A 13548-nucleotide genomic window follows, 5' to 3' on the forward strand; every position below is an offset into this window, starting at 1 on the left:
GGGACTGAAGCCGGATGGTCTATGGCGAGTCCTTGACATCAACCCCTTTGATTTGATTACCCCCTTTGATTTGATTACCTGGTTGGGTTTTTCCGAGGTTTCCCCCACCGAAAAGGCAAATGCCGGGTAATATTTTGGCGAATCCTCGGACCTCATCTCATCTCACTACATCTCGCCAAAATGTAAAAAAATTTTAAAAAATTTAAAAAATTGTACAAAATTGTAAAAATTGTAGAAAATTACTAAATTGTAAAAGTATAAAAATTTGTAAAAATTGTAATTGTAATATTGTAAAATGTTGATATGTTCCACATCTTAAAGCTTCATTGCTCATGTAAGATCTATGGAATAAAATAAATGAATGAATGAATGAATGACTGACAATAATGTTCTAAAATGTAAGAAGATCCTTTAGAAGTTTTTGCCCTTTAAATTAAAAATATCTGAGTTTTACTTTAAATATGCCTATCCCACGCTTGTTGAAAAGGAGTAACAATGGCGGCCGCCTCGGTGATTGCGCTACTCTGGTATATCCACGGACTCTGTGTAGCTTGAAATAAGCCTCCCATCTAGTGGAATGTCTAGATATCGCGTTGACAACCCTGTGCAGGAATGAGCGGGAGAAGTTTTGATAATGTTGAGTTGTGTCGTTTGTGGATTGCATTACTCTCGACGAAGAATAATTTACAAAATTACCTGTATTACTTTGCAGAATACAATAATGGCAGACACATGTGGATGCTAAAAATAATATTTCATTCATTACTATGTCTCAACAAGGTGCTGCCTTGCAAACGTATAATCAAGAACTAGTAAAAGGTGAGCATAGAATAACAGAGGTTAGGGATAGTTTTGTGTTTATATTCTTTGAGGACCTTGTGATCTAAACATATTTTACTCATAAAAAGGTTAGAATTAGGAAATTTACTAACTTGATTATCTTGTCTTCTCTGTTACGCAACGTAGAATGTAGTGAAAGAAAGCTATAGGCCTATCGCTTTCATTTTCCATACAACAATTTTGGTCAATTTTCGTGTTAGTTGAATCACAGATAATCAAATAGTGATAATATTAAATAAAATATCGAGTAATTCAGAAGAGTTAATGTTTAATGTCTTTATGTTTTGTAGCAATTGAAGACATGAAACGAAGACGCAGTGAATTGCAGCAGCTGATAGACCAGCAAGAGGAGGAGAAAACTGTCTTACAAAGAGAAATTGAAGCTATGTCATATCGACTGGCACAGATTAATGGCAGTCTGTCTAAGAAGATTGCAGCTCGAACTGAATATGACCGCACCATTTCAGAGACTGAAGCCGCTTACTCAAAGGTACAGGTAATTAAAATACAGTGAAATTTTATTATAGACCTTGAATATAACACTGAATAACAAATTTTAGCGTTTTCCCTTGCCCCAAAATGAAAGCAGATAACTTTCACTAATTCATGTGCCATGAATCCGAATTTAAAATCCGAAATACGCCATCATCATTATCAAGGAATGTCAGATTAAATTATTTTTTCAAAGTCCTGACCCCACTTTTTTTTTTCTTCGCACTTCTACAAAGGAAATTTTGCGACAATAAGTATTCTAAATGGTCAATTTTAATTGAAAAGGATGGACAGATCACAAAAATCGTGTCACAGAAATTTAGTTATTCAAATTAATTATGTACAGTTGCTTGAATATAATTTTAAAAAAATTATCATTATACTCATAATTTTAAAACTGATAGGCCTACGACATCATAGCTATAAATTGTCACAAAGTGTGACATGAAACCTAAACCTTATTATTACATAAATATACTGTTAAATACACTGTATTACTCTTTGTAAATATTAAATCACAATGAGTTGTATTTACTATAATTTTTAAACTGGAATAATAAATGCAATGACAAATCATATAAGACAACAAACTGTTTTTAAATATTTTATTTCATTTTATTAATTTTTTTATTTTGTTTTAAGATGTGAACGTAACAGGCCAACCAATTACAATGTTAACTTAAAACTAAGATATTATATTAATGGGGATAATACATCAGAGTACAAATTGGTAAGCATGGTGTCCCTCAAGGTTTCATTTTGGGTTATATTGTTTTATATATTTCAACGATTTACCCGCCAATGTTAAAAATGAACACATAATGCCTTACCTTTTTGCAGATCTTGCACTAGAAATTAGTTGTAATGTCACAGAAATAAAAACAGAATTGAATCTCCCTAAATCTAAAGAAAACATTTTAAGCAGAGAAAACCCTCTAACCTTCGAACCAATTAACATTCAACTAGATTTAGAACAATCATATGTAATCTCCATCTTACATCAATCCATAAGCAGTGCTGACTAGATCAGACGCTATGGACAGTACTCTATAACAGAGTCGCCATTATGAAAGGATAATTCCAAGCCTTTGGCATGAGACGAACTCGATAGCTCAGTGGTAGAGCGCCTGACCGGAGAACAGGAAGTTGCAGATTCGATTCCCGCTCGAGGTTGTGGAATTTTTCTTTCATACCATGGCATGATTGTGACTATAATAGCATTTAAAATCCATAGAACAATCAGTTACAAAATCTGAAACTTCCAAACCTGTACTAAAAGCGCTAGTGTTAGAAGCTGTGAACAATAGATACCCACCAGAAGAATGGTTACATATCTACACAGATGGATCTACTATCGATAACAACTCAGGGTCAGGAATTACGTGTGCGTTATTCTCATTTTATCAACCAGCAGGACATCATACAACAAATTTTGATGCGGAAACAATGGCTATTCATATCTCACTCCAACACCTACTATACAGAATAGATAAATTTCAAAATGCTGTCATTCTCTCTGATTCTAAAGCAGCATTATATGCAATAAATTCATATAAAATTATGTCAATCCAAATTAAAGAATGTTACAAAATGATCCAACAATTTCAAAAACTACAGAAAAGAATTCAATTGCAATGGATACCTGCACATTGCGGAATTGCTGGAAATGAAACTGCTGACTTTCTTGCCAAAAAAGGATCCAATTTAATTCAGAATACAAATACAAGCCTACCTTTTACATCCATCAAAAGACCAATTAAAAATAAATATCAAATCAAGCAAAACCAAGCACTATGTACCAAAGCCAAAGATAAAAAATGGAGCATTTTAATAAAAAAAACCAGAAATTATTCCAGATATCCCACGTAAATCTGCAGTAGCAAAATTCAGACTGCTTACAGAACACGATTATTTGGCCAAACACTTGAATAAAATAGGAATTTACACAAATCCAAATTGCCCTCTATGCAACAAAGAAGAAGAAATGACTGAAGATCATCTACAAACCTGTGAAGTTCTACCTGATGGATCCACCACAGAGAAATATTGGAGAGCAAGAACGCTAATGGCTTCATTGCCAAAGCCCGGCATTAAATAACAACAACAACAACACGTCAGTGATATTATTTCTGTTAATAATCTTTATTTATTTATTCATGATTGGTGCAGTGCAAATTCTCTTTCACTTAATAAGTTACAGTATTGATAAAACTGTAGACATGAAAATTACATTAAATTATAATGAAAATTTATCTACAAATTCAGAATGAATCTAATCTTGATTGGAATGCTCATGTTAATCATATTGCTCAAAAAATTATTAAAAGTTTATTTATTATTAGACTATTAAAAGATAGTGTAAATCGTGGTACTTCAATCACTGTATATTATGGATGTATTCATAGTTTCTTGAGCTATGTAACATTGTTTTGGAGTAGTTATGCTTATTCCAAGAAGCTTTTTCTATTACATAAGAGAGCTCTTAGAATTATATGTTGTTGTTGTTGTTGTTGTTTTCTAATGCCAGGCGTTTGACAATAAAGTCATTTGACCTCTTGCACTCCAATATTTTTCAAAGATATTATCATGATTAGCCACTGAAGCACAGATTTTGAGGTGTTCCGAATCCATTTCTTGGTTTGAGTTGCACAATGGGCAGTTAGGGGACTGATATATTCCAATTCTATGCAGGTGTTTGGCCAAACAATCATGGCCTGTTGCCAATCTAAATGCAGCTACAGACGATTTTCGTGGTAAATCGGGAATTAACTGTGGATTTTGATGCAGAGAGTTCCATTTTTTCCCTTGGGATTGAGTTATCATATTTTGTTTGTTGAAGTCTAAGTATGTAGATTTAATAAATTTCTTCACAGAGTAATACGTAGATTTAGTAACAGGTCTGTAAGTAGCAGTGCTGAAGCTTGCCATAAAGAGCATTGTAAACCATTTTTTATTAAATCAGGTATTCTTACCTCGCCTTCTATTTATGTCATGGCTTGTCTTTTATATGTCAGGAAAAATATTGATAATTTTAAAAAGTCTCATGACATTCATGATCATTTTACTTGTGGCAATTTTAATATATATCTGGATAAATTTAAATATTCTCTTTCGCAGAGCAGTTTTGGATATATGTCTACAAACTTATTTAATAGTCTCCATGTTAGTATTTAGAACTTACCTATGCTGACATTCAAAGAGAAGGTAAAATCTAAACTTAAATTGAACCCTCTTTATAACAGGAATGAATTTTATGTGATGTTTTATATTTTTATATTTTAAATTATGATGGTGCCATATTATGCTGTAATATCATTTGGTGAATTAAACCAATACCATTCATTTTATCTATATAGGATGTAATGCCTTGTAAAGTATTGTTTAATATCAGCTTTTTGTTTCATAGATCTTAGAGAGCTCTCAAGTTTTGCTGAACATGGTAAGAAGAGAAGCAACTTGTTTGGAGCAGTCGATGGCCAAGAAAATAAACGATGATTCCCATATTTCAAGTAAGTTTGTTTTATTAATGCAACTCATATTGTGATTACTACAATTTAGTGAAAATGCCTACCCTTTTCATGAACATTGGCAATGAAGTCTTGTGATATTGATGTCTGTGTATATGAGGGTAAACGACATTTCATACAAGTTGAGAGGATGCGAAGGCATTTCTTTCCCCTTCTACTTGCCCTGAGTCCGTGAGTAACAGAGCGGTAGCTGTTACCTCTTATACCTGCACCCCCTTAGCTGTACACACAAGAAAATTAAATATTAAATAAAGTACATAAGTGAATATAAAATACAATGACACAGATGTTTGACAATTACATGTTTCAGTATATTTTAGTGTCGTTCTTACAATATTTTCAACTAACAATTAATTAAATTAAGGAATGTTAGTTTGTATTATGAAGTCAGGGGGGAGTGACACAGTACAGATTGTCTCTCTGTGTATGCTAGAGTAGCAACTAGCGGTGAAGAAAACATTTATCTTCTGCTGTCGGTAGATCTTTAATGTGCCAGTTGATATAAACAACAATAAAATGAAATACAAACGCTTAGTATAGGCTTTCGAAATATACATCAATATTCATTAAGTATGAGGTCTTGCCCACCTCATTGAATATTATATGTCTACTATGAAGTAGCCAATGTGTATTATTACTATTTAATACGAGAAAAATTCGTACCGGCACCGGGAATCGAACCCAGAACCTCTCAGCTCTGCGCGCTGGATCGCGTCCCGGCATAGCTCAGTTGGAAAGAGCTGAGCGCTCTTTCCAACTGAGCTATGCCGGGACACGATCCACGGCGTTGGCCGAACCCCTCTCGTAATGCTTTTTACGGCCTTACTACCTGCATTTAAGACGATACACGTCATATATATGCAGGAGCGAATATTTATATATGACTTTGAGGTCCTGGGTTCGATTCCCGGTGCCGGTACGAATTTTTCTCGTATTAAATGGTAATAATACACATTGGCTACTTCATAGTAGACGTGTAATATTCAATGAGGTGAGCGAGACCTCATACTTAATGCATATTGATGTATTAACTGTTAACAGTTGTTACAAACTGTTGTTGAATATGGCCACAAAGTCATTTAAATATGCGCTCCTGCATATATGACGTGTATCGTCTTAAATGCAGATAGTAAGGCCGTAAAAACATTATGAGAGGGGTTCGGCGGGCGGGCGATTCCCGGTGCCGGTACGAATTTTTCTCGTATTAAATGATAATTTCGAAATATAGATTACTGGTAAACATTTTCAATAATAAGAATTTTCATTATGTTCAAAGTCAATTAGTCGAACATCAGTAAGATGTATAGTAGCATCTTCCCCTTCACGGATAGTAAAGAGTGTGAGTAGAGGGGAGAGCCTATCAACCAAACTGAAATAGGGATTAGTGTGGAGCACTTGTCCCAAGGAAAGTAAGCAGTAGAAAGTGTAATGGAACTGTTCGGCATAGAGAAGCGTATACGAATCTGTCTATACATCAGTGTATGACCGCTTGCTGCTCATTAACAGATTTTGTTAGGTAGAGGCTGGAGTGGAACACAGTGTTATAATAAGACAGGTATTAATTCTGATCTAATATATCTAATCTGTTTCATAATAGGGAGAACTCTGGGTAAAGTTGAAGAGAGACAAGAGTGTGATTGTCAGCAGGAAGAGGACACATGATAGTGGTAAGTCAGTTATTAGTATAATATTGGTCTTTCGTCTTTGTTTATTAAATAATTAATTTTTAATTAAGTCCTAAATTCACTTCAGAAAAGCTGAAACTACATTGAGTCCCAGTGAACATTCCCAGTGTATCTATTGGCTGATCAGCAGCAGGTCCCCCTGCTACCAACACTGCTTGCATCTGCGTATTCAGGGTGCTTTGCCAGATTAAAACTTAGATACAATGAAATATTAATATTCAGTACTCACCTTCGACATCAGACGTCACCAACTCATTGCACCACGGTGCACGGCTTACTCGTCCGACACACTGTTCCAACGTCTTGTGCAAACAAAGGGACAGTGGTGTGCTCATCTCAAGTGCACAGTTGATAAATACTGAAATGGGATGGGTTACGTCGAGTCATTGCGGCCGCTGAATCAGATGTCGAAGGCGCATTGGATGGTTGGTTAGTGCAGAGGAAACAGTGATGACAAGTATCAAGTTTATAATAACTTTTTATGTTATCCTTCACGCATCAAACCTTTTTGTGTACGTGCCAAGACAGAAATAACGTGGGAAAGTGAGATAGAGATCGCTACGTGAAAACTGCATGGTTAGTGAATCCCTGTCCATAAAAATTAGCTGTGCTAGTCTGTCTGCAGTAAAGACACGCAGTGAGTCAGCTAATAAGTGCAATTTATTGCGTTATGTTTTGTAACGGTTACATATTCAGTACATGAACATATACGCATTTTAAAAAGTATATATGGAAATGGGAATCGTGTGGCCGAACAAGGGAAACTTTAGATGTAAATTTCCTGGGCACTCAGTTCCGTGCAGAAAAACAATACTATATTTAGTGAATGTATTTAATGAAACAGGTTCTGTGAATGTTGTGATTTAAATTAAGTATCACACAAGATGAACAACACTTCCAGCAGCTACTGTGTGGAGGGTGATTACCGAATGTTATATTAATAACATGATACGTAAGTTTTAATTCAGCAAAGCACTGAGAGTTTGTGAATGTAGGCAGCAGTTATAGCAAGGGGTCCTGCCATTGGTCTGCGGATGGAAACACCAGGAATGTTTGCTTAAAGGACGTACTGTACTTAAAGGAAAGCTACACCATAATTAGTCTTTATAAAAATTTTACGGACCGTAGTCATTTTTGTGAGGTATCAGCTGGTTGGTACTCCTGGGGCCTGTTTCTCAAAAATACTAGTTTAGTAGTTCACCAGTCACTAGTTACCAGAGTATATTTCACCAGCTCTAGTAGATTCTGTTTCTCAAACTATTTTACCAGTCTAGTAACTTGTGGCAATTTTGCACTAGTCACATGATCTGTTTTACTAGTCAGTTGATTGAGTTCATTTGTTTATAGTCATTTGTAGGTATTGTTATTTGAGGTTAAAAAGCTAAGTTGGTTGTTTTGGTTTTGAGTTCTCTTTTCGGTTGAAATTCCATCAACTGAAAGCAAATTAACTATACTCAATATGATTAATGAATCTAAGGATATATTATTCGGTGCTTTTTAAGCATATTAACAAAAAATCATAAAATAAACGAAGGGACAAAAAAATGTTGTAATGTGTGAGGATAGGGAACTGATACCTCAGAACAAAGATTATGCATACATTAGGGACACTTACTGGCCCAACAACAAGAAAGCAGCTTCGATAAATACGAATTCAAGTTCACGGTACATTTTATGTAGGTAGTGGGTCTATTGCCGACATGAGTGCCACTTATGACTTGATGAAAAATTCGCTAATTTTTTTTAGCTTTAATTTTGATACATTCTTAAATTATTGTCGTTTTATATTTAATTTGAAGGCTAAAGTTGACAAAGTCACAAGAACTGGCAGTGGAGGAGGAAAGCCAGCAAAAATTACTGCAGTTGATGGATTGGTATTAGATTATTAGGAAAGAATTCTGCAAGTTTTGCTGGTCTAGGGCAGAAAGGCCAGATGTCATTGGAAAATAATCAACATCCCGATTTGTAGAACAATTTGTATTTGAAGCATTGCTGATAATGTATGACTTCTATTTATTTGTCTTGTTATGGCAGGTCCCAATACATTTAACAACACTTCAAGCTTTTCAGGACTTTACCTAAACCGTTCATTATATTTAAAGAATGCTCCCTTAAAAGAATAATAATTGTTCTTTCTCGATATAGTTTTAGCTCTTCAAACAACAACTTCTTCATCACTTCAATCGGAATCACTAAACCACATATAAAAAAATAACTACAATATTTTGTTTCAATTATCTGAGAAAGGTGGTCACTGGTAACTGATAATATAGAAATCACCAGTCTTTAGAGTCTTGTAGGAATATTCCTGTTGAATACTAGTATAATCAAGTAGATTAGCATTTTGAGAAACAGAATCACTTATGAACTGGTAAAGTCGACCAATATTACTAGTCTGTGAACTGGTAACTACTACTTTACCCTTGTAGTTTCTAGAAACACAAACTTGTAAAATAAACTAATATTACTACTGTACAGACTAGTATTACTTGTCCATGAGATTTGAGAAACAGGCCCCTGGATTATCATACAAATTGATGAAAAATGAATCATTGCATTTTTTTTAATGTCAATATAGAATTTTCACAGAAATACAGTTTTCACCGTCCCTGACATTGAGAAAGCGATTTTTGGTATGTTGACTGTCTTTTCTGTCTACAAGTAAATTCATTTTGAGATGATGCATATGAAATGTAATAATTTTTACAACATAATGTTGGCTACATATTAAAAAAAAAAATTCCCAAATTGGCTCTAACCATTTTCTTCTTAAATATCTTTCTTACACAACGTATTTACACGAAACAGTATGGAGCGTATATTTCAGAGAAGATAATTGTCTGCAGAAATATACTTCTTAAAATACTTGCTGTTTAAACTTGAAGAAACTTCTACATGGTTCAAATTTAATTTTTGTTTATTCTACAGGTTCAGCTACTGTAAAATTTAGATCTGTCATTGGACATGGTTGCCTTGCACATATATACACACAGTGCTTTTTTTCTGGAAAAAAGTTTACCGGAACTCTATCACTCGATCACATTATACAGCAAAAACATAGGTTTAAAAGTATTAGGCCTACATACCTTATATTACAATAAGTTCCAAACGGAGCTCATCGATTTTAAGCATAACGGAAATTTTGCGAGTTCGAGCTATAGTTTCAGGATCAATAACGGAAGATGGCAGCACTAGATTGCATGAGTTGCTTTTGCACCAACGATAATAATGGGAAAATATAAACTCTTGGACTCAGCAGTGGCGACAATTTTAATTTTCAATTTCCCTTATAAAATATATCTCGTTGGAATTTGTAATGGCAAAAAGTTTACCGGAACGCGTTCCGGACCATTCTAGTTGAAAAAAAAGCGCTGTGTGTCTATATATATATATATATATATATATATATAAGAAATATGTAATGAATCAGAAAAATGGATGCAACACGTGCCAGTGCTCAAGAAACTAGTAGTCAGTAAGAATACTGTAAATAAATATTGAGTCGCAATTGTTAAGATACAGGATACTAATTTCTTCATTTTGTTACTTTGAAATAGGTGCTCACAACATAATGTGGTCCACAAGTAAACAGCAGGCTTCATTAACCAGATCAGGACATCCAGTGCAAGATGAAAAAGATGCTCAACATCGTCCATTTCTTTTGGACACTAACTGTGAAACTAATGAACATCCACAGAGGACTGTTCGTGCATGACGCAGCTGTTACCTCTGTCAGATGAGGAATCAATATGGCATAAGTTTGCAAATTGAAAAGTAGAGCTTTAGACTTCTTTCCTTCTTATCAGGCAGCCTTTACCTGTAAATTTCGTGTGTATTTAGCAATTGTAAAATCTCATAGAAGGTAGCAATTTTGTTATCTCTCTGATTAGGTCCAATCTGAAATTCGGAATTGGTTTTGACAAGATTACTAACGTTTAAGAAGCCTCGTGATGTGTGAAACTTTTTTTTTAATTGGTTATTTTACGATGCTTTATCAACTGATATGGTATGTAGTGTCTGAATGAGGTGAATGTAATAATTCCAGCTAAATAAGCCCAGTGTCCAATGCCGAAAGTTACCCAGCATTTGCTATTAAAGGATTGAGGGAAAACCTCGGGGAAAAAACTCAACCAGGTAACTTGTCTCAACTAAAATTTGAACCTGGGCCCACTTGTTTCACAGTCAAGTGTGCTGTTACTCCACAGCGGTGCACTCTGGTGTGTGAAGTGCCTGAAGACGTTTCTTGACTATAAAAAGAACTGCATATTGATAGTGAAAATACTGAGATAAAGTAACATATTTTTATGAAAATATGGATCTTAAACAGTTTTTTAAATCTCCTGATAGCACTCTTTTTACAAAACACCATTGATATAATTGTTTTATTTTTACCATCAGTGGCGTACAGTAGCGTGATGTGAAGGGAAGCAGTACCTGTATGTATGCCATTGTTCGACTGGGCTTCAATGTCTGTTGCCTACATACAGTGTTTCCATGGAATTTCTTCCCTGAAAACATCACCGCGTGCCGCTATTTACCGTGTATCCATCTTCTCTGATTTACATTGTGTTTAAAAATGTGTATAAAAAAAGCTAAATTTATAGTTCTATTGGCAGGCACGTAGCCAGGTTTATATGCAAAGAGGGAGGGCTACAGGGTTAAAGATTCGCGCACTATAAATGTAAATAAAACATCTTCAGTGTTCTATATACACTTACATAAATTAACTTTTCAACTTCTTCACTGTGTTAACTTCGAGGAAATTACCTGGCTGGTTTAGAAGTGTTGCACATCTGCTTCTGTGACAATCTCCACTGGTCGACAGACTCGATGTTCGATATTTGCCTTCCTTCTGAGAACTTTTGCATCCAATTTAAGTTGTGTTAACTCTCGCTAGTGGTTTTATAGTTTATTTTATCCATCTTAGTATTTATTTTATTATTGTAAATACTTTTGTTTTATCATTTATTATTATTATTACTATTATTTCTATCATCAGCATTATTATTTGAACCCTGTAAAATTTAAGTACACTACTGGACTGTACCCAAGCACGAGCATATGCTTATTTCGGGCATCTATTCATATGTATTGAATTCAAATGTAAATTGTAAATAAACTTGAAATTGTAGACAGCTTGATGTCATAGGCAATACTTAACATATACGAGCAGCATTTTTTCATGAATATCCTTTGTGTCAGTTCCCCCCCCCCCCCCAGAAAAATCGCACAACAGAGCACTGCTTGACAATGTTGATAGCTTTAGGCTCTTTAATAAAAAAAAGTAGCTCACTACTTCAGTCTGTAACTTACTAACTGGCCTGTGTATTTAAACTTTTATTGTTGTCTACCAAGATGGGTTTTTGTATCGTTTTCTGGGTTATTCTGTCAGTTAATGACCAGTGCTGTCGGGCTTGGTGGCGCAGTCTGTAGAGTGCTGGCCTTCTGTGCCCGAGATTGCGGGTTCGATCCCGGCCCAGGTCAATGGCATTTAAGTGTGCTTAAATGCGACAGACTCATGTCAGTAGATTTACTGGCATGTAAAGGAACTCCTGTGAGACAGAATTCTGACACTGGTGACACTGATATAACCTCGGCAGTTGTGAGCGTCGTTAAATAAAACATAACTAAAAAATTTAAATGACCAGTGTTATATTGACAAATCTTAGTAAGACAAAGAGAAACTTTTGTTAAATTGTGTACTTTGTGACCTGGTAGGGAGTGTGAGATAGGGCCTTAACTCTACCAGTATAAATAAATAATAAAACTAATGGAAAGTAGGTACTGTAATTAATAAATATGTAATGTACAACTGGGAAAATTATAAAATGGAAAAATTCCATTGAAAACAGGATGTATGGTCACCCCACTATACATGTAGATGTGTACAGTAGAGCCAGAGTTATATGTTAGTATGTCAATATGCAGAATTGAAGAGGTTAATTCCAAAGTGTCCCAAGTCATTTTTTTTAAGAGTTTAACTTGTTTTGTTCACGTTTTAATTGATCCTTTTCAAAACCACATATAACTAAGTTTATTTTACGGACTCTCCTAAGATCCATTTGAAAAATATATGCAGGCACTAGGAACATCAAATTTGTTTTATCAGTTTTTGTCGTGTTCTCATAACTTGTCATTTTGACTTAGGCCAGTTTGGAATAATTCGCTTCTTCAATTACACTTAATTACATAAAAATTAATTCTGAATTGTACATAATTCGTTTTTCTAAATAGTAATTTTTTGAAATCAAGTTTGAATTGTACCTGTTTTTGTTCACTTTGATATGTAATAAAGTTTCATTTTAACTTCACATAATTTGTCTTATGACTTGGAATGCATTTTAATAATTTCCCACAATCTTTACAGTCGGCTGCACGATACAGGGAACATATAAGCCTTGTGACAATGAAGATCGCTTACATCAGTGATCTTCAAGGTTTGTTCACTTTATATGTAATAAAGTTTCATTTTAGGTTAGCTTAGGTTACGGAAGTCTTTAAGGAGTCTTAAAGGCCCCCTGCACGTCAGGCTTATAAGTTTCATTTTAACTTCACATGATTTTTCTTAAGACTTTGAATGCATTTTAATAATTCTCCACAATCTTTACGGTCGGCTGCACGATACAGGGAACATATAAGCCTTGTGACAATGAAGATCGCTTACATCAGTGATCTTCAAGGTTTGTTCACTTTGATATGTAATAAAGTTTCATTTTAGGTTAGCTTAGGTTACGGAAGTCTTTAAGGAGTCTTAAAGGCCCCCTGCACGTCAGGCTTATAAGTTTCATTTTAACTTCACATGATTTTTCTTAAGACTTTGAATGCATTTTAATAATTCTCCACAATCTTTACGGTCGGCTGCACGATACAGGGAACATATAAGCCTTGTGACAATGAAGATCGCTTACATCAGTGATCTTCACGGTTTGTTCACTTTGATATGTAATAAAGTTTCATTTTAGGTTAGCTTAGGTTACGGAAGTCCTTAAGGAGTCTTAAAGGCC

The 13548-nt window shown here is 34.7% G+C and overlaps 1 protein-coding gene across 1 annotated transcript; it reads left to right on the forward strand.

The window, feature by feature from the left end:
* The first annotated feature begins 576 nt into the window (after window positions 1–576).
* Window positions 577–12860, forward strand: LOC138711139 (microtubule nucleation factor SSNA1-like). The gene is made up of 5 exons (XM_069842488.1): window positions 577–819; window positions 1131–1330; window positions 4739–4841; window positions 6457–6526; window positions 10102–12860. Exons 1-4 carry the CDS (start codon window positions 768–770, stop codon window positions 6519–6521), a joined length of 420 nt encoding a protein of 139 aa, XP_069698589.1. The 5' UTR covers window positions 577–767; the 3' UTR covers window positions 6522–6526; window positions 10102–12860.
* The last annotated feature ends 688 nt before the right edge of the window (window positions 12861–13548 follow it).

The sequence above is a fragment of the Periplaneta americana genome, chromosome 12 (genome assembly GCF_040183065.1).
Source record: "Periplaneta americana isolate PAMFEO1 chromosome 12, P.americana_PAMFEO1_priV1, whole genome shotgun sequence".
NCBI classification, from domain to species: Eukaryota; Metazoa; Arthropoda; class Insecta; order Blattodea; family Blattidae; genus Periplaneta; species Periplaneta americana.